The sequence below is a fragment of the Pseudorca crassidens genome, chromosome 2 (genome assembly GCF_039906515.1).
Source record: "Pseudorca crassidens isolate mPseCra1 chromosome 2, mPseCra1.hap1, whole genome shotgun sequence".
Lineage (NCBI taxonomy): Eukaryota > Metazoa > Chordata > Mammalia > Artiodactyla > Delphinidae > Pseudorca > Pseudorca crassidens.
Genome location: NC_090297.1, coordinates 1,965,524 through 1,986,336, shown reverse-complemented (window position 1 = coordinate 1,986,336; position 20,813 = coordinate 1,965,524). Strand labels below are relative to the sequence as shown.

Here is a 20,813-nt window from a genome sequence, read left to right as displayed (position 1 = left end):
TCTAGCCGATGCAATAGACACGGGAGGTGTCCCCAGGCAGACGTGGGATGGCCACAGCGAGAGGCGAGGCTGTCCCTGGTGGGGGGGGCGCAGCTGCCGCCTGCCGTCCAGCCTGGGGAAGGCGAGGGGGTGGGCTCTGGCGGGTACCTACCTGGTTCTTAGCCTGCCTGTACAGGGTCTGTTTTAAAGTCTCAGAATCTAAGGTGGAATTAAGCACATCTTTAACTTCCAATGCTTCCTCAGCTGCTCTGCGGAGATCCAGCCCCTTCCCAAAAGTCGGCATCGGCTCCAAAGCCAACAGACCGCCTGGTCGCTCCTCAACACACCTGCACCAACGACCGGAGAGGGGCCTGCCGTTAGCCGGCCTGGCCTCTCGCCACCTCTCTGATGCCCCACAGCTGGCTCCATGCCTGCATGCGCGTCACGGCATCTCCACGGGCCACGTGCACGAGGAGACAGACACACAGACACACGGACACCTGGACGGAAGCCACACGGATGCAGGAGAGCGACAGAGGGAGATGAGTACGTGCACACACTGCAAGCAGCAGGCGGGGCGCTTGGGCCTCAGGGATGGGGGGCAGCCGGGGACACCTCGGTTCCCGAGAATCTGGGTGGCTCTGGAGCGGCCCGGGGCTCCCGCCTCCAGCACTCAGGGGTGGGAGGAAACGGGCCGTCTCGGAAAGGCCTCCGGGATCTACAGGCCTCCCCCAGGAGGATCATGGAACGCCGGCAGCCTCACCAGTGCCGAAAGCAGGCGGCGAGCGGTCGGGACCTGGGGGACGTGGCTGTGGTTCACCTGCTTCCAGAACTGTGGGTGCTCAGCCCCCGCCCCTCACAGCCTGCTGGAGGCCAGATGTCACCGCTCTGGGTTCTTCCGCAGGGCCGGACACGGCCCGCGGGTCCAGGACCAGCTCCCTCTCAGCCGTCCCCTCCCCCACTCTGCTTCCGGGCCTGGGGAAGCGTGTGTGTTTGCGCGCGCGTGCGAGTGTGGGGGGCTGGAGCCCTGACCCCCTTTCCTGGGGCCCGGCCTCACCCCCGCCTGCACACAGAAGTCCCTGCAGTAGGAACGCCTGCTGGGAAGGAGGGTGAACCCCGCTGGGCGGATGGTGGGTGTGGGAACGAGGTCCCCCCGGCGCGCGGGGCACCCGGGGGCTGGGGGCCGGCGCCCACCTTCGGGTGTGGTCGAATCCCATGGCCAGGGAGGCGGGCCCGTCCTCCTCGTCCTCGCAGGCGGCCTGGGGCTCCGGCGTGGGGCACACGGTGTCGTCCTGGGACCTCCCTGCCAGGCTGTCGCCGTCGTCCTCCAGCTCGTCCTCTTCCTCCTCCTCTGCGTCCTCGGGCTTCCCGCCGGCCAGGCCCGGGCACGGGGGGGCACCGTCCAGGTCCTGGACTTCCGGCCTGAAATGACACGGACGGAGCTGGCCACAGATGCCCAGAGGCCAGTGGGTCACGCCTCCGCCTTCCCTGACGGCCGCCCCGCCCCCTTCGAAGGCAGCCTGCCCCCCCCGCGGTCACCGAACCCTCAGAGCCGGGGTCCTGGGTGGCTTGGCTGCCATCCTTGTGGAGTGAGTGACTCAGGCCAAGGGGGACTGCTGAGGGCTGGGCAGGGGCTGGGTGGGCACCGCTCGGCGGCAGGGCTCCTGTTATGCCAGCGAGGACAGCGGGCCACTCAGTGGCTCAGGGAAGGAAGCCACGGCCGGGCCGGTGGGGAAGGGGGCTCTGGGCTTGGGCACCGCACAAGGGGCGCCCTGGGGGGGGCTCAGAGCATGGGAGGGCTGCTGGCCCGGCCCTGATGGATGCTTGCTCCCCCCCGCCCGCCGTGAGGACACGAGGATGGGGCGGCCCCTCCGCAGATGGAGCGTCTGGGATCCAGGGTCCAGGACTACGCGGACCGGGCTGTTGTCAGTGATGGAAACCCGCCAGGGGGCTCTCTCCTGCAGCCCGGACCCCACCTCATTTCCCTCGGGGTCCCTGCAGCCGGGCGAGCCTTTCCCACCCTGGGTCCTCATCACTGAAAGCAGAAAACAAGCAGTGAGGGACAGGTTGCTCATTCCCTTCAGAAAATGTCACCAGCTGTGTCTGGTGTGTCTGCAAGTCTGTGACCAGGGGCTGCGGCCACAGGTGGGCTGGGCCCGAGGCCATCTGGGCGGGGGTCCGACACGTGGGCAGAGGGGGGGTGGAGGGCGAAGCACACGCTTCCGGAGCCCGAGTTCGAGCCCCCCGTCCCCACTCCTCCTGGACCCCACACGGCCCACGGGAGTCTGTTCACTGCTGTCAGGGGAGACTCGGGCTTTCGCTCGGGGCACCAAGGCGAGAGGATACGTCCCCCCCGAGTGGTCACCACTTCCAAACGCAGAGAGGGTGGGGGGCCGGGCTGGGCTGGGGGAGACCCCGATGGCCCTGCTCTCGCCCGTCCCTGTCTTCACTTCTTCTCTTTCCACAGGGAAGTATGCGGATGCTGAGAGCTGACCTGCCCTCCAGGACGGGCAGGACCCCAGCACATGTCCCTTGTCACCAGGTGCATGCCCGTCCACCGCGGTGAGGACCCCAGAGCCAGGTCCTGCCTCCCACTCTGGGTCTTAGCAGGGTCCCCTTGGACAGGGCTTGCCATCTCGGAGCCCACGCCCTCCCAGGGACGTGGGAACAGGCCCCACGCTGAGGGCTGGTGCACAGTGCAGGTGGGGAGCCCTGGGCCCCGGGGCTCGGATCAGTGCAAAGCCCTGTGTGTCAGTTAAGCAAGCCTGAGCTCTCTGTGCAGGTTTATACATGAGCCCCTCTCTGTAGGAGCAGCAACCTCGAGCGCTTTGTCTCTGCGTCCCCAGCCCCGCCCTGCATAGAGGGTCTGCTCGTTGGTGGGAGGCCTGCATCGAGCATCAGAGCTCGCTGGGTGGGGACAGGGGCGGATATGGCGGGGACAGAGCGGGGGGTCTGGCTGGAGACGGCTTCAGACAGAGAGGACACCAGGACGAGTGTCCAGGCCTCCACACGGCTGCCTGGGGCGGGGGAGTCTCCCCGGGGCCACCGCACCAGAGCAGCACGGCTGCGGCTCAGACAGCAGGGATCCATCCCTCCCTGTCCTGGAGTCTAGACGTCCCAGGTCCCGGTGTCACAGGGCTGCTTCTCCTCCCGGCCCCTCCCCTGGACTCCAGTGGGGTGCTGGCGATGCTTGGGACTCCTTGGCTTGTGGGCACATCACCCGATCTCTGCGTTGTCCTCACACGGTACCTCCCTGTGCGTGTGTGTGCCCCAATCTCCCCCTTTTCTAAGGACACCAGTCCTATCGGACATGGGCCACCCGACTCCAGTAAGACCTTATCTTAACTAATTACAACTTAAGACCCTATTTCCAAATAAGGTCACACTCTGAGGTGCTGGAGTTTAGGATTTCAACATAGGAATTTGGGGGGGACAGGATCCAGCCCAGGAGTTTCTGGGATTGTAGGGCCAGGAAGCCTGGCAGGCCCTCAATTCTCACTGACGGTCAAGAGAAAGATGCTGGTTCTGGATGTTAGTACTGGCCCCTAACAGGACCGCCAGCATCCTACCGCCTTCCGCACGTTAGCCGACAAACGTCAACCGTGACCATGGTCTCCATTTCCGACAACGATGTGCAGGCACCTCCAGGGGCTCCCGGCTCCCGGGATGCAGCGTCAGCAGGCGGGGCCAGCCGAGGGCCTGGGTTGGCACGGGACGTGAGGCCAGCCTCCTCTGAGCCCCACGGACCGCCCCCCAGGGGCCCTGGTTGAAACGTTCTGCTCCGTGGGGTTAGGATGGTGCCGTCCCCTCTTCCCTCTGGGGACAACCCCTCTGTCTGGTGGCTCTCCTGGAGTGTCCTCCTCGTGGCTGAGAGCTGGGCCTGTCACCCAAGCCTGAGGTGTGGGAGCCACCCGGCGCGGCCGCCCACCCCAGGGAGGATGCCCCGGGCATGTGTCAGTTCTCGTCTGGCTTTGCCCTGGGCACAAAGGAAGAGTCTTCAACAGCTCGGACGTGCCTCGTGGCCCAGCCCCTGGGTGCTCAGGTCCGTGACTTTGAAGGCGGAGATCGCGGACCTTGAACTGCGCACAGCCCTCAGAGCCGCGGGGCGCTGTCCGAGCACAACTCCACACCCCGGAGCAGACGGCAGGGCCTGGGTTCCCATGAGACCATAGCGTGTGCCCAGAGCCAAGGATGGCCATGGGCGCTTTGCTGGCCGTAGAGCAGGCAGGGCTGCCCGCAGGAGTGAGGTCTCCACTGCCAGCCAGGGCTCTGGGATGTGCAGCCCATGGCCAGCCTCTCCCACTTCCCCTCCTCTGAGCCCACCCAGGCGCCAGGTGAGATCACCTTCCCGGGGATAGATTCAGGACTTAGCAGAGCCAGAAACAGTCCAAGTGTCGTGTCATGCCCATTTGTAGATTTGACAGGTCTTTTTGGTGCCCCTGCTCTGCCCCCAGGGGCACCAGTGATGTGGGAACAGACAGGCTCTTGGGGAGCTGGGTGTCCTGGGGGACCCTCGTCACCTTGCTGGAGATGGGTGGGGAGGGACCGGGGCCCTGGGGCCGCAAAGCCACAGCCCACCCACTCCTCTGGGCCTCTGCAGAACTAGGGGAGCACATCCCTGAGGACTTTTGGAGTTTGGGCATCTCTGATTCTCTGCCAGCTGAGCCCCGGGATGGAGGTTATGCAGAATACTCTCCGCACCCCCGAACTCCCAGTTCTGCCATCCTCCTGCCTCCGTGTGTGTGTATTTAAAGGGGCAGCACTCTTGCTAAGAAACCTTCTGTGCCTCGGGTTAAGTGAGAATGTTCTGGACTTTCAGAGGCGCGGCAGGTCTCATGGCAGGAGCCGTCGCCTGGCCCATGTCCGGCTGCACGTCTCAACCGTGAGGCCAAACTGTACCATTTAGGCCTGTGTGCTGGTACCACACTGAGCGTGTGACACACGCCATCAGGCCAGGGCGCCTGTTCTAATCGCCCTCTGCAGGTGGAGAAACCGAGGCAGAGAGGGGGCTGGGATGGACACTGGCTGCAGAGACCACGGGCCTCGCCCTCTGCGGTGGGCCTGGGGTCCCTGGTGCTGGGACGCGGGACCCTGCTGTGGGCGTGACCATACAGGTGACCATGCAGAGTCCAGAGCTTCCTGGGGCCCCGGGATGGGTTTCTTACCGTTTGTCTGTTCGCGTTGTTGCTTGGTTCATCTCGCTGTTGGCAATAAAGTTTCTGATTTCTGAGAAATAGGCGTCTTCCTTTTCATCTAAAAGTGCATGGTGGTCCGACTCGGAGGCGGGGGAGGAGGTGCTGGTCGCCAGGTGGTTCGTGAGGACCCCCGAATGCTGGCTCACTGCAGAGGAGCAGCGTCAGGGGGGCGTCCCTCAGCTGAGCCCCTCCCTCCGCGGCGCACCAGTGGCGGGGCGGGCAGCCAAGGGGGGTGCACATTTGGGGCGCTGTCAGGGAACCCACTTCTTGGAAGACCCAAGAGCACAGGATTCTCCGTAATGACAACGGTTTGAGGGGTGACTGCGAGCCTCCCCACAGAGCTAGCTTGCGTTCCCTTCGGCCCCGCCCCTCCCCGCCGGACGGACCCCCACCTGGAGCGTGCTCGTGCTCATGCTTCTTCAGGTGTCTGTCCAGGTTGGTCTGCTGCCCGAAGCAGCGGTTGCACAGGTGGCATTTGAAGGGCTTCTCCTTGTTGTGGATGTTCCGGACGTGCCGCTGGAGGTTGGAGGAGATGCTGAAGGAGCGGTCGCAGTACTTACACCTGTAAGACACGGCGCCTCAGCGGAGCCCCCGGCCTTGAGGAGACCCCCGAGGGCCCTGGGAGGCGGTCCTGGCAAAGCTGCCCCTGGGCGGTGGATGGCGTCGGACTGCGCCCTGAACAGGCCGGGGGGACCCTCTGGGGCCTGTGCCCCTGGGTGGGCAGCACCGGGACCCTCTGGCGTCTCCCCTCATCTCTCAACCTCTCTGCTGTCTGGGTCCGCCCAGCGCGGAGGCCAGGGCCTGGCGGTCCACGGCAGAGGGCGGCGTGCTCCTGGCGGCCTCACGGGGGCACCCGCGCACCAGGAAAGATACTCCTGGCAGGTTTTCCTGGGAAGGAGCCCAGACCCGCTGCCTGCAACCTTCCTCCCTGGCGGAGAACCCTCCCCTGGCCTGGTCCCGGCCCCTCTCCACAGGTCCTTGGGCGGACCGCATCTCCCTTGGGGCCTCAGCTGGCCAGTCCATTAACAGGGCACAGGGGCTGCCCCAACTCTCTCGAGCATCCTTCACTGCCTTGAGGTGAAGAGGCCTCCCAGCCTCACCCCGTCAGGTGGCCTCCGTCCACGGACCCCCTTCAGTGGGGGGTGCCCTCAGCCCCTCTGCAGGGGCACCCGCTGCCAGGCTGCACGGCACACTTGGGAAATTAGAAAAAGACGCTCTTTCCTCCAGATGCTTCTGTTAGAATATTGTCGTGACCCCCACAAGTTTACCAGAGCAAAGTGCTCTACTGACGGGAAGTTGCCATGAGGCACGATTTGAGACGCCTGCCACGTGCAGGTCCCCGTGGGTGTGGGGCCTCGTGCGGGCACAGCCTTCACGACCACCTTTGGAGGCCCCGAGGGCGGGGAAAGGGAGGGTGATCACCTACGGGAACTGACAGAGGGGCCTGAGCACTGCCGGCACTGAGAGAATGAGAGAGAGAGAGAGCCGGGGCCGGGGGACGGAGGACCCACAGCCGCCAGCTCTGCAAACAGTGCCACCTCCTCCTGGCGGCAGGAGTCCGGGCCAAGGCCGTCCACCGCTCCCACCCGCTCTGCACGCCCAGCTGGGCCATGGCAGAGGGACTCTGGCTCAGGGGTCTCCAGTCGCACACGTGTGCGAGCGTCTCAGAGTGCTCTTGCACACACGTGTGGCTATGTCCACTCTTGCGGGTGCGGGTGCGGGTGCACACGTGTTGGTGGGCACGCTCGTGTGCACCTGGCCTCAGAACTCCTCCAGGGATGCTCATCCAAGTCTCAGATGCACAGGTGCACCGAAACAGCCATCCCTGCGCTCAGGTCTCCTCCTGCTTCGGAAACGAGCTTCCCCGGAGCGACAAGCAGAGAGGCGAGCACGGCAGAACGCTGAGTGCCCGAGCCCTTCAGGAGGCAGAGTCTATGCAGCCAGTGCAGAGGGGCATGAGCTCGGGACGTCAGGTTCACCCAGAGGGCGTGGCTGGAAGGCGTGGGGACCTGCCGTGAGGCCGCGGCCTGGCATTCCTGCAGGGGCCGGTGGCTGTGCTCCAGCACAGCGTACTGGTCACGAGCGCTCGGTCACGTGCACTGGGACGTGCCTGAGGACGCTCTGGGGCCCTGGCCTCCCATCTGGGGCCGGGCTGGCGGGGGCCTTCCCGGTGCCGCCCACCCAGAACCCGAGGTGCCCACCTGACACTTGACATTCAGAGGCTGGCCCTGCCCGGGGAGTCCGGGCAACCTCCGTGTTCCCAGGGCCCCCACGAGCCGCCGCTGGGGCCCAGGAGCTGAGCTTTCCCTGCTGAAGGGGTGGCAGCCTTATGAAGCTCTGTCCTGGTAGGTCGAGAGGCTCCAGGTTACCCCCGCCTCTCCTCCTGCGGGATAACCCCTGGGGAGAGGGGCCCAGCTAGAGGGGGCCCCTGCGGCTCCCCTGGTGTGATTCTGGGGCTCATTTACTCAGTTCCCGAAGCTTCCACATTCTGCCTGAGGCCAGGCTAACGCTGGCTCCCTCCACGGCAGATGGGCTAAGAGCTGTCCGTGATCTACACACTAACCCCCTGGGCTCCCCGTGAGCCACCCTCGGCCTCCTCTGCTGCTAGGTGCCAGGCCGGCCTGTTGGGCCAGCTGAGCTGCCCCCAGGCCCCTGGGTGTCCCTGGGACATGGGGCCTTGGTCCTCCCACAGCCTCGTGACTTGGACCCACGTCCTGGCTGCCAGCACCGGGAAGGTGGTTATCTTGTCTTTCCCGGCCTGCGGTGCCAGAGAAGCTGGGCTGGGGCTTGGCTGGGCTGGGCAGAGATGCTCGGGTGTCCTCTGACCTGGCGCTCCCCTCTCGACGGTCCAGAAAGGAGGATTTTTACATCCCAGCCTGCACCATCTCGCTCCCCCACTCTGCCCCCAGCAAAGTTACAGAAACCCTCCACCCCCAGTGGCGCCAGGCTCGCCTGTAGGGCGAGCGCAAGGCCAAGCTGGCCCCAGCCCGGGTCTGGGCGTTCGCCCCCTGCCTGTCCAACAGGCTTCACACGGGCTGCATGGTGCGCCCGCCTCGGTCTACACAGGTGCCTGCACACTTAGCCTCCTTTCCCTGTATCTTTGGAAATTCAGGGACCCTCTGCGAGCTCCACCAGTGGCCGTGCATTACCCCAGAGCAGTGGGAACTCTGAGGACGAAACAGGATTGGCCGAGGAGCTCATCACAGACCTGAGACCTCCCAGCCCCAACCTCTGCGGGGCTGGGAGGGGCTGGGGAGGGCAGCGACACATTCGATTTGGTCACAGAGTCCTGAACCTGGCCCTCTCGTGGTCCTAATTTAAATAAATGGCCCAGAGAAGTACATTTGAAATTTAGGGGACTGGTGAGCCCAGGGCTGCGAGGGAGCAGGGCTCTCAGAGCAGCTGGGATTTGCGTTGTAAATAAGCTGACAAGTGGCTAGTGAAATTTACGGCCGTGCTGTATAAAATAACACGCCATCACGCTCCAGCAAGAGTGGGGGAGCAGAGACCCGCGCTGGCCACGGCGGTGGGCAGGCAGGGCCTCGAGGGGACCTTGCTGTGACCGCATCTGCCGCCGCCCTGGGAAAGCCAGCCGTGGTAGAGACCCAGCGCCACGTGGGGAGGGTGAAATGGCCCTCGGGGGGCTGGCAGCGCCCTCCCCGGGACCCAGTGGGGCCACACCAGCCATCACAGGGAGAAAAGCCTTCGGTCTTCGTAAGCGAGGAAAGGAAAGAAAGAAGAGATTTTGAGACCCAGCCCTAACAATAAAACGAGCAAAGAAAGGACACCTATGGGCCACCCGTAGCCCCGACAGAAATGGTAACAGGACCTTGCTGGGTGCTTTGACTTAACACAGTCAGCGAGACGGGGAGCCAGATGGGGAGGTGAGCATCCTTAAAGCCGGAATCCAGGTCCCGCCAGGAGCCCACGGCCAGTCCACGAGCACTCGCATCCAGAGTGTGACTCGAGGGCCCCCACCCTGGGCAGCAGCTGGGGGGACCCCTGAGCATGGCGGCTGCCAGCACAGATGAAGGAAGCGGCCCCCCTCATTCCCAATCCAGTTTTTATATCTCTCCTCCCACGTCTCAATAAGCCCTCCGTGCCGGAGCTTGAAGGAATGTGTCACCAACTGCCCCTCGCCCCGCAGCTGCATGCAAAGATCTCGAAGCCAGGACACGGGCTGGGCCGGGCAGAGGTGTGACCTCCTCTCCAGAAAACGCATCGGTCACACTAAGGGGTCTGTCTTTCTCTTGCTTGTGAGGGGCACACACGCAGCACACACACGTGGGCTCCGGGCAGGCGGCGGGCGGTTTTCATCAGACCTGGCCTGGGCCGGCAACGGGCTTCTGTGGACAGACCCGCACATTTTCCTTCTCCAATTCAAGACGTTCTGATTCACAGCGTGAGCCCAGAAGCCTCAGTGACGTCACAAGCACCGTCCCACACCCCAAACTCCTCATTGTAGGCTGCCTTGAACCAGACGTGGTCAGGATTTGCAGCGCAAACTTTCAAAGCAATCATTGTTACCCGCGTCGAAACTCACAGATTGGAAAGGGCAAAAGAAATCGATGATAATTAAATCCTTCTATAAACACGGCCCGACGCCCCAGGGGCTCTTACACGCAACACTGTCCAGAGTTGGTTCTCCTTACAGAAAACACACGTGGCTCCTTTCCAGGGAGGGAACCAGGCCAAACCAGCCTCCGTTAAGTTGTAAGCCACTTTTTGAGGGGAACGGGGTGGGGGGGTGTGTTGTGGGCAGGCCGAGGGCACTGAACAGATGACGTGAGCAGACGCTTACCCGGCCAGGACAGGGCACGGGGACTGTGACACTTGCAGGGGTCCCTGTGTGGCCGCCCGGCCGAGGGATGGGGACACGCCCCCAATCTCCAGGGCCAGTGGGTGACTCCCAGCTCTGTGCGGCGGCCAGAGGACAGGAATCTCATGTTGCCAACTTAAAACCACACCAAACCCCTTACTCCTGGTGACTGCTGTTCACCAGACAGCCCGGAATGTCGTCCTGGCATTGGGACCAGCGTTTCCCCAATTTGCCTCACGGTCACCATCTCCTGGGACTCCCAGGGTTCTCCTGGGTGGGGTCCCCAAAAGACAGGGCACTACCCTCAGCTCTTTTCCTGCCCGACAAACGCCCCAGGGGCCAAGGGGAAAGGCCAGAATGGTAAACTACCATGGCCATGATCTCGGACCCCTGGCAGGTCAGGGGCATCTCTAGGCCTGGGGCTCCAAGTCTTTGAAATGGGGTGATGCCTCCACTAGTTGTGAACATGAAATGCACTGGCTCTCACACCCCACCCCCCCACCATGCGCTTGTGACCACACCTCTGCAGGCAGGAGCCCAGGCACCGCGGAGCGAGGTTGGGGGCAGAGGCGGCGTCCATCCAGGGCGGTCAGGGGGATGTAAGGAATCCCTCAGGATGCCCCACGCTTGGCTGGGACCCGCATTTGCACGGAGCTCCTTTTGCTCTGAGACCAGCCCACCCCGCCTTGGGCGCTTGCCCTGGTCCCCTGCCCAGGGCTAGGTCAGCGAGGGCTGCCGGCCGTGGTGAGGGGGGCGGAGTGGGGCTGGGTGGTGGTGAGGCTGAGGCCCCCCCCGCAGACCACCCCTGGGCCTGGCTTCTCTGCGCCAGTCGACACCCCAGCGGCAGGTGGGAGGGTTGCTCCTGAGCACCCTTCTGGGTCGGCAGATGGGAACCTTCCGGTAGCCTAACCTTTACAACGCCCCTGGGCGCAGGGCGGCTGAGGGGCCGGGAGGGAGGGGCGCAGGAAGCGAGCTGGCGCGAGCGTGCTGGCTCCCACCCGTCGCCCTTCCTGTCCGCCAGGAGCCTGCACCCCCTGCCGGGCGGGCTCCTACCTGTACGGCTGCTCCCCGGTGTGTGTCCTCAGGTGCCTCGTGAGGTTTGCTGATCGGGGGAAGATCTTGCCACAGTACCTGGAGTGGAGGGGTGGGTGAGGGATGCGTGAAGCAGACGCACGGCCGAGACTCGGGCGCCCAGGTGCTTTCCTGGTGCTGTTTCTCCCACACCTGGGGGCAGGTGGCCCGGCGGCACACCCTGGATTTCAGTCTCTCCTCGGCCCCGGGGCCCAGCTGAGCCTCACAGAGAAGCTGGACTCGCACCATTGGGCAGACGGCACTGGCCCACCCTGGCCCGCTCGGGGCCGTCCCCCACCGCAATCCCCCCGCCGCCAAGCAGTTTCTCAGCCCCGGAGCCCAGCCTCGGCTGAGCCGGCAAGGACCGGCCGGCACAAGCCCGTGCACCTGGGGCCGGACCGTGTCTCCCCAGCACTGGGCTCCCCACCGGCCCCAGAGCTGTGGTTAAACACTGACCGCGGCACCTCAGCCTCCGGCCTTGCGAATTCTGACCGGCCGGCCAAGGTTGCACTTTCTTGCGCTCACGGGAGCACAACCTGGTGGGGGGCACGTGCGTATCTCTGGGGAATGATGTCAAGGGGACAACGGGCCATCGGTTGCTACCACGCTGTACCTGGGCTGAGACTGAGAGCTTTCTCCTGGAAGTGCAGGCGCACGGGCCAGCGTGGCACCTGTGGCCACTTTGCCAGCGCCGCCCCAGGGGCTCTCAGCGTCTCACCTGCACGTGTAGCGCTCCTTGCCCTTCCTGAGGATGGGGTCCGAGAGCGTCGGGGGTGGGGACCGGAAGTTGAAGGGGTGGGGGGGGAGGGGCTGCAAGGAGCTGCCGGATTCCGCCTTCATGGCCGCAAAGCTCTCCAGCTTCTCAGTCATGGTCTCGATGGCTGACATCTGTTGGCAGGAGAGCAGGAGAGACTGTGGGGCGCCCCCGAGCCGCCCCCTCTTTTGACGCGCGGGAACCCGCCCCCACGGGCATCTGGGGGTCCTAGATGACCGAGCACGTCACGGGCCCCCAGGACAAGGAGGTCGTCACTGGAACCCACGGTCTCCTCCTCCTTCTTGACCACTGGGCTAGGTTCTTTCACTTTCTGCGGCCAGCCCTGCTCTTGTCCTTGCCTGGAACCCCGTCACAGTCCAGGGTCTAGGCTGGGGGAGCTGCAACTGCCCTTCCCCAGCCAACCTGCGCTGGGTGAGGAGTGGGTGACGCGGGCTGCCGACACCTGCAATTACACAGCCCTTTACTTTGAGACAAGCCAGCAAGGCCCTGCTGGCTCGACTCCCGGCCGGCACTCCTGACGGCTAGTTTGGGTTAAACACAGAATTACATCCCTTTTTTTTTTTTTTTTTGGAGTGGTGAAAAATTGATAGCTACCTGAATCAATCTCAGGTTAAAACATGAATCAAGAGCCTGAGGCACTACCAGCACCTCGGGGCAGCACGCCATAACTGCGGGCAAAGCGCTAAAAGGAAATTCAACAGCCTAAGGTTGGATTCCACTAACTAAACGTTCGGAATGATAACTCCAACGTGACGTGGCACAGGACACGGTGACACAGGCAAGAGGGGCCGCCTCTCTGCTCCTCTGAGATGCCAAGGCGTTGCCTGGGGAGGAGAAGGGAGTCACCTCCTCCTGGCATTGGTCATTTCCAGCTGGCGGGCAGGGTTCTGATCAGAATCCCAGGCTGCACCTGCCCTGAGGCCCTGGGGTTGGGGGACAGGAGAGGGGAGGGGGCTGCACAGGCCTCAGCAGCACTTCTCCCTCAGACAGTACCCGCTGCAAGCCAGGCCCCATGGGAGGGATGAGACCAGAAAAGAAAGAGCTTTCATTATGCCCCGAGCCCCTCAAGGTTTAGGCTGGGGAACAACCGACTGGTTACAATAAAACACCAGCAAGGGGTTTACAAACAGAAAATGGGGTCCATCCTAGTGGCTGAGCCTCTCTTGACCCTGGGCTGCCGCCTGGGCCCTGGCCAGCTCTGTCCAGTTGCAGGGCTTTGGGCCTCGCCGTCCTTGTGGGGCAGGCACGCTCCCCATCAGATGCACATGATGCTTCCAGCCACGGGTGGCCCCACCCATCCCCACTGATGGACAGATGGACACGGCCTTGCCCCTCAGCTGCCATCCAGCCTCTCATTTAGCCCCTCCACGGCCTGGATGATGGGACCTGGGCATACAGACTGCTGCTCATCTGCCTGTGGGTCTCAGTTTTAGCCAGAGCCGTGGGAGGCTCTGGGACTCTCCACCACCCCAGACTCCCCAGGACCCCAGAGGTGGTGAGGGGCAGTGGGCTGGCAGGACTGCCTCACCCTGCACCCCATACACCTGCACGTCGGGCCTCAGCAATGAAAGGCCCTGGCAAGGTCCTGCCAGGCAGCTGACCAACGCAGCCTGGCGTCTTCGTGCAGTGGTGACCCCTAGCCTTTGTAGAGGCCACAAGTTCTCCTGTCCGAGTGACGGTCTGACCTCAGACCATTTAATCAGGCGACTTACTAGTCCTCTCTCCCGCCCCCACCCCTGGCTCTGGGCCCGCGGGCAGGCAGCAGGGCTGGCAGGTGGGGGGAGCGGGCAGCAGGCACAATGGGCAGCCGGGCCCCCGCCAGGCCCCTCTTCCTCAGGCCTGGGAGGGTCCGGCCTGCCTGGCCCGCGCCGCCTGAGCAGATATTCCCGGCCGAGCTCCCGCACAAACACAAACACAGGATGTGCCTGGCTGGCCTGCCGGCTTGTTCCAGCCGGTCCTGAGGAAATCAGGGGAAGTTCTTAACCAAACTCCGAGGCCCCAGCAAGACAATGGGAGGCTCTAAGTTTAGCTGTGAACCCAGGCAGGGCACAGGTTCCACAAACCGGGGGGTTTGTCCCAGGCGGGAAACTCGGAGCGAGAGAACAATGCCTGGGTCTGGAGTCTGGGCCCAGGCCTGTCCCACAGCTCAGCCCCCGGCCCCTCCGGCTGGGACAGGGGAGGCCCGTGGCTCTGGGGAGGGGGCTGGGTCCCAAGCAGTGAGGACAGGTGGGCACCGGGGCAGGGAATCAGGGGGACTCCGCTGGCCCTGCTGCTTACTCCCACTCCTGCCACCTCTCTGCACCCACCCCTTGGGAGGACGCGGCCAGGGGGACACAGGAGTGCCTGTAGGCTTGGTGGGGTCTGCGGCCACTGCCCAGACTTGGGGGTTCTCTTTCCCAGACCCCTGATTCTAGTCTTGGCAGGCGGCCTCTCCACCCTCTGCATCCCCGGGTGAGGGCGGTCCCCCTGCCCACTGCCCCCCGGGATGCCCTGCCCTCGACGCCAGTCCCTCTGCTGCTGTCCTGCTCCCTACTGCCTCTGCCCCCTGCACTCAGGCCCTTCTTCTCCTGCTCTTTTCCCTTAAGGATCCCCGAGTCCCTCACACTGGAGAGACTGCTGGCGTCCACACTTCCCCGGCTCTCTCATGTCTATTCTCCCTACATTCAGAATTCTTGTGTTTGCTCCATCCAATCTGCTGCCCACTGCCCCATGCAAGTTCACTCCCCCTCCTAGAGCTTGAGCCGCAGGTCAATGAGGCCCCTTGTGGACCCACAGGGTGCCCCCACAGAGAACCACCCTCCTTCCTCACCCGTCCCGGCCCTTCCCATCCTCCCCAGCCTCAAAGGGACCTGTGGGTTTTCAGGGACGGGAAGCGGAGACCCGCCTGGGGTGTGTGCCTTGGCCCGTATGGACCTTGGGGCTCCTGGCTGGGCCTTACCTGGGGGTGGAAGAGCAGTGGGGACGGCCGCAGGTACTTCTCCTTGAGGGCTCCCACCGGGTCGGTCACCTTCCGCTTCTCCACCCTGCTGGACAGTAACACAGAGGGTTACGGACCCCACCGAGCGGCCCAGCGCTGGGCGGGGAGGCGCTGGGGCCCCCGCCCCTCTGGGCGCCCACCCGTGCCCCGTCGGTCACGAGCTGGGGGGCCACCACAGCGGCCCAGCTGTCCCACCTGACGCTGTGGCGACGTCTGTGACCCAGCCTCACAGTCGCCTGCCGAGCACACGCTCCCCAACACCGTGCCAAGGTCTGGACCCTTTCGAGTCTCCCCGGTGTCCGCCCCCTCCCCCCCCAGCTGCTGGCACCCAGGCACGTGAGGGACACTTGATGCTGGAGCCAGGAACCTTCTGAAGGGCCCGCGTGCACCAGCCTCTGCCAACCGGCCTGTCAGCCCAGCGAGGGCTCCCCCGAAGCAGAACGTGGAGCACACGGGGGCTGCCGCCTACACCCCACGTCCCTCTCCCTCCCGGCCCATGGCACGGGCACTCTGCCCGACGGGGCGGATACACGTGAGTGACCGGTAGGTCTCTATCCTGGGGAGGCTGCAGGGCTTCCCCGCGGCAGCCAGGCAGGGTCTACCTAAAACCTCAAAACAGCTACTGGAGGTGACAATTCTAGAACATTCCCCAAATGCCAGCACAACTGTCAGTCACAAGCGGAGGAGGTGGCCATCCCTCCTCTCCCCGACCCCTCCTCTACTGTGTCCCAAGGACGCCTCCCTCAGTTTCCCCTGGGGGATCGTCAAGATCTACAAAGTGGGATTTGGTGAGGCCTGCCACCGCCCCACAGGCAGCCACAGCTGCGGTGACCCGCCGCCTCGCTTGCCCAGGGCCACGCTCCCAACCCTCTTGGGCTCAGCTCTGCCCCCAGGGGACTGGCTGGGGCCTTGACCGGAGCAGGACGGGGATGGCCGCAAGGACAGGGGCCCAGAGGCGGGAGCACCCGGGGAGCGCAGGCGGCCACAGGTGACCCCACCGAGACCCCAAGCCGCTTCCAAGGGGAGGAGGTGGTCTCCACGTGGGAAGTTGGCTTGAGGGGCACCCCGCTTTGCAGGGCTTAGCAGAGGCCCTGTTCAAAGCTGGACTGAGTTGGCCTTTCAACAGGCCCCCTGGGGGGCGCGGTGCGGCCCGAGAGGAAGGGGCCGCACGTCGGGGGGTTGTTAAATATCTTCTTCTGCCTCTTCCCGACTTCTGTGTCTAGCGACAGCCCAGCGGGCTGCTCTGAGCGACCCCCGCCAGCTGACCCCACAGACCCCAGGGGACACGCGCTCTTCCAAGGCACGCGGCTTTTGTCACCACACCGTCCCCAGCCCATCTTGCAGAGACAGCAGCACGTGGCGGTGAGAGGGGCTGGAAGGCTGGGGGGTCGCCAGCCTGGCGGTGTTAGGGTTCCCCCACCCTGGGGGAGGGAGGATTGTGGGTATACGTCCACAGTCACTGCCGGGGCGTGGCCTGTGGGGAGTTTCGCTGGAGTCACCCCAGAACCATCCAGGAGCTGAGGGGAGCCTGTCCCCCAGCCCTGGGCCAGCCTGTTAACAGGCAGTGACAGTCGCCCACACCTTCACTTGGAGTTGAATCTTCCCGACACCATGAGTGTTTATCTTGACTGGGCTTGGGGGGCGGTGGGGAGAAAATTTGGAGCTAATCCACTCTCGGGCATTTTGCTGGTGCCTGCGTATAAAGTTGGGGGCCAGGCAGCCCCTCCACCAGCCACTGTACTCTAAATCCTGAGGGCAAGAGCCTAGCACACGCCGGGTCTCGGAGGGGCTCGGACAGGACCCGGGTTGGGGGCGCCTGTGGCCAGTTCCCGCCTCGGGGCCCAACTGGCTGCTCCCCCAGCTTCCAGAAAAAGGCCCAAGGCCCTAAACCAGGCCTGGAAGTGGGAGGAGAGGGGCACAGGAGGGTTGGGGTCCAGGAGGAGAGCCGGGACGGGGCGGACAAGGACGCCAGGGCCTGAGCAGTCACAGTTAACCGAGAGCCTCTTGCAGGCCTGCTGGCTCCGACTCTGGAGGCCTGACAGCAGAGTCCCTCCCTAGGTCTCCAGTCCTGCCCCCCTCCTCTGCACAAGGGCGGCTCCTCCCGGGGGGCATCCTCCCTCAGGCCCCAGGTGTCTCCTGGCTCCCCGTGGGTCCCGGAGATTCTTATTCTAACTGGCAGGTGCTCCCTGGGCCTTTGATGGCTATGTTCACCCCAGAAACCCAATGAGCCGCTGTCAGCAAACCATCCATGGATGGCGTGTTCTTAAAGAAAGACCCAAGGGGGGCATTTTTCATGTTTCCTGTGATGACGCCAGCAGGACCTGGCAGGAAACGGGACCGGCAGCAGACACAGGCCAGCCAGGGCCCTGGGCGAGCGTGGAGGGCGGGGACCCAAGTCGGCGCCAGGGGGCGGAGCAGGAGACTGGCCCATCGCCCTCGCCGGCAGCTCTGCCACCATTTCTTTCCACTGCACCTTCAGCAGAGGTGACCTCACCTGCACACCCATCCCCAGGCCCTGCCTGGCCCCTGGGGAATAGCAGGCACGCAAGCCCTCAAGGCGGCCACATGCTCCCTGAATGCCCGTGGGGACACGCTTACGTGTGTGCACGCGGGCGCCTCCCACACAGAGCCGTGGGCCTGTATCAGGGGCTGAGCCAACACGCCTGCCTGCCCCTCCAGGCCCCCTCCCAGGCCCGTCCATGGGCACAGCCCCCTCCTCAGGGCTCAGCCCGCCCAGCAACCCCAGGACACGTGTGGTGGGAGGTCAGACCCCTCTCACCTAACAAACCCGCCTGACCAAACCGTGCCCAGAAGCCGGGGAGGGGGATTCAATTGGCCCCTCGCTGGGAAGGTGCCAGAGGAATGGGACACTGCTTTTTGGCAAACCTTCCAAAGCTTCCTCCTTCCTTCCTCCCCCTCCTCCCGCTGGGAACCAGCAGCTCGTCCTCTGGTCTCCCCTGGGCCACCAGAAGCCCCAGCTGTGGAGCAGCCATAGGGAAGCAGGGACGCTGAAGCGGAGGGAAGAGCCAGGAGTGTCGTGGGCAGTCTGTGCAGAGAAGGTGGCTGGAGCCTCCAGCGGGTGCATGTCTGGGGCGGAGTCTGAGGGCAGGCTGCCGGGGAGGGGTGGGGGTGGGGGGGGTGGGGTGGGTGGGGGTGGGGGGGTGGGGGGGGTGGGGTGGGTGGGGGTGGGGGGGTGGGGGGGTGGGGTGGGTGGGGGTGGGGGGGTGGGGGGAGGTAAGGGCTCGAGAGAGGACGGCAGGGGTCCCCCAGCGCCTGTCAGCGAGAGGGAGCCAGGGGTGCCCAGGAGACCCCACCAGCTGCCCACCCCAGGAAAGGGCCGAGCCGGGCATGGGCCCCAAGCGGCACGGACACCCCAGAGCCGAGGTGCCTGCTGACGCCGCAAAGGCAGAGGGACGAAGCCTGGGGGGCAGGCGAGAGTGTCCCCTCCCACCGCCGCACCCGCCTGGCGGCCCACCTGGGTGGCGGCCCCTCTGGAGAGCGGGTGAGGGCGGGGCATGTTAATACCTGTAGATGGGGTCCATGAAGAAGGGCGACGGCCTGGCGTAGTGCAGGGACGGCTGCTGGGGCAGCTGCGCCGGGCACGCCTTGGGCGGCCCCTCCCCGGCCCCCAGCCTGCGCTCGCCGTACACGTGGTTCTTGCGCGGCTCCCGGGTCCCTCCGTTCTGGCTGGCGCGCACGCGGCTGCCGATGCTCAGGTCCAGCGGCTGCTCCTCGCTGGATGCCGGGGCCGGGGGCACCTTGGGCGCCGGCAGGACGGGCTTGGCCTCTTTGGGTTTGGTGGTGAGGTCGAAGGGTGACTCGGCGCTGGGGCCAGCGGCCTTGAGGGCGTCCCGGGGCGACTTTGGCTCGGCCTTGACCAGCAGGCTGTGCGCGAGGGCGCGGTCTGTGAAGGGGTACAGGGAGTGGGGGAGGTTGGGCAGGAGCTGGAAGGGGAACACGGAGTGGTAGGGCAGCGCGCCCAGCTTCTTCTCCTGCGCGCCCACGAAGCCGGGCCCGAAGTACTTCTCGGCGATGGACGCGATGGCCCTGATGGAGTCGCCCGCGGCGCCCGACGCTGTCAGCAGCTGCTCCTCGGGCGGTGGGAAGAAGTGCTGGGAGTAGAAGACGGGCACCTCGCCTGTGCTCTCCGGGGCGCCGGGTGCCGCCGCGCCGCCCCCGAGCTCGCGCTTGCCCTCGGCCGCCTTGCCCCTGTCCGTGGTCTTGTCGCGATCGCTGTCCACGTCGCTGTCCAGGTCGGAGCCCGTGCCCGTGGTTGTGTCCAGGTCAGTCCCGGTGGTGGTGTTGATATCCTCGAAGTCGCTGCCGTCGGACAGGTCGCTGCCCCGGGGCTTGAGCTTGGCGGCATATGCGTCCTCCAGGCGGCTCTCTGGCTTCTCCTCGGGCCCCGCGGCCACCGTGGAGCCCTGCCCACTGCTGCCGATGGCGGAGACGAGGGGCAGGGCCGGGTTGCCCATGGGGCTGGGGAGCTTGGCGTCCTGCGTGTGGTTCCGGGGGCTCTTGAGCAGCGGCATGGGAGGTAGCAGGGGCGGCCGGGGGTACAGGGACGGAGGGAAGACGCCCGGGAAGCCGGGCGTGAGCGCGGGGAAGGCGGGGGGCGCCGCCGAGAAGGGCAGGCTCCCCGGGTGCGGCCTGGAGGGGAAGTACTCGTTGAAGCCCAGGCTGGCGTGGTTGAGGCTGGGGGGTGGCTTGGCCTTGTCCATCATGGGGCTGGGGGTCAGGGGCAGGCCCGGAGCGAAGATGCTGCCCGGCGTGTAATGGTTCTTGCCCTCGCAGAAGCGCCGGTGCTTGTTGAGGGAAGAGGTAGTGCTGAACATCTGCCCGCAGTCCTTGCACTTGATCTGTGTACGGCAGTCGGCGTGCATGCGCTTGTGGCGGCACAGGTTGGAGAACTGCGTGTAGGACTTGTGGCAGACCTCACCTGAAACGTCAGCAGAAGCGAAGACCGGCAGCTATGAAATGATGGAAACCCTGCGCTGCAGGGTCCCGGGGGTGGAGGACTGGGGCGCTCTGGCCTCGGTGACCAGGAGCAGCGTGTGCTTAGGTACGTGAGCGTCTGTGTGTGTGTGTGCGTGTGCGGGCATATGCGTCACTGTGTGTGAGTACCTGCATATGTGCCCACATGTGTATGCGTGATGCATGTGTGGACACGTGTCCGTGGACACGTTCACACACGTGTGTACATCATACTTCAGGTGTGTACGTCATACCTGTGTGCTTGCACGCGTGTGCGCACGCATACGTACAGATGCGCGTGCACCCGACCTGGGACTGGCCTCTGGTGACCAGCACGGATTGGCAAGGACATTCCCGTGCCTTCCCGGGGATCCTGGGACAGCCTGGGTAGGTCTCCAGCTGCCTCGACCTCCTCCACTGGAGAAAGGGGCCCTGCCGCTCTCTGTGCCCTCCCACCCCCATGAGTTTGCCATGTGGTGCCAAGGCCTTCAGAATCGTTCCCAGAGACAAAGTCGTGGCACGCCATCACGTCTGCAGCTGCACCAGCCGCCCAGAACACCCACCCACCCTCCCTGCCGTGTCAGCTGCGCTGCTCCAGCCAGGGCGAGGGAAACACCCACCCCCGGGCTAGGTCTCCCACCTTGTAAAGTTTAAAATGCTCTCAGCTTTCTGCCCTCTTTCTGTCCCAGGACCTGTGACCTGCACCCAGGACGGGAAGGCCTCAGGAGGGACCGGCCCCTTGGGGCTCCTAGTCCTGGAGGCTGGGTTTGGGAGCACGGGTCCTGGCTGTGTGAGGTCACCGTCTGGGGGGGGCCTAAAGGTGGAGATGGGAGGGGAGCCACGTGGAGAGGGCTAGTTCCACGTTTGAGAAAATCGAAAACTCTCCAAACTGGGATGGAGAGGCCGCACCAGCTCTGGTTGCGACGCCGGCCTCTGCCCTTAACAGGAGAGGGTGGTGGCGGCCGAGGCCAAACGCCAGGACCCAGAGGCCCTGGGGACCCAGTCTCGGCCATTTTCCCAAAG

At 64.9% G+C, this 20,813-nt stretch overlaps 1 protein-coding gene across 3 annotated transcripts in view; it reads right to left on the bottom strand.

Annotated features, from left to right (window-relative positions):
• The window catches only part of PRDM16 (PR/SET domain 16), a 323,046-nt gene that overhangs the window by 5,797 nt on the left and 296,436 nt on the right, over positions 1-20,813 (bottom strand). Inside the window, exons 9-16 of one of the 3 annotated variants that reach the window (XM_067717769.1) lie at positions 18,342-19,755; positions 14,778-14,865; positions 11,783-11,952; positions 11,047-11,124; positions 5,567-5,736; positions 5,145-5,319; positions 1,174-1,401; positions 152-326 (exon numbers count right to left, since the gene is read on the bottom strand). In XM_067717769.1, the coding sequence (XP_067573870.1) occupies positions 152-326; positions 1,174-1,401; positions 5,145-5,319; positions 5,567-5,736; positions 11,047-11,124; positions 11,783-11,952; positions 14,778-14,865; positions 18,342-19,755 (2,498 nt within the window). The remainder of the gene's footprint in view (positions 1-151; positions 327-1,173; positions 1,402-5,144; positions 5,320-5,566; positions 5,737-11,046; positions 11,125-11,782; positions 11,953-14,777; positions 14,866-18,341; positions 19,756-20,813) is intronic. The other 2 variants (XM_067717770.1, XM_067717771.1) reach the window with 2 other exon arrangements.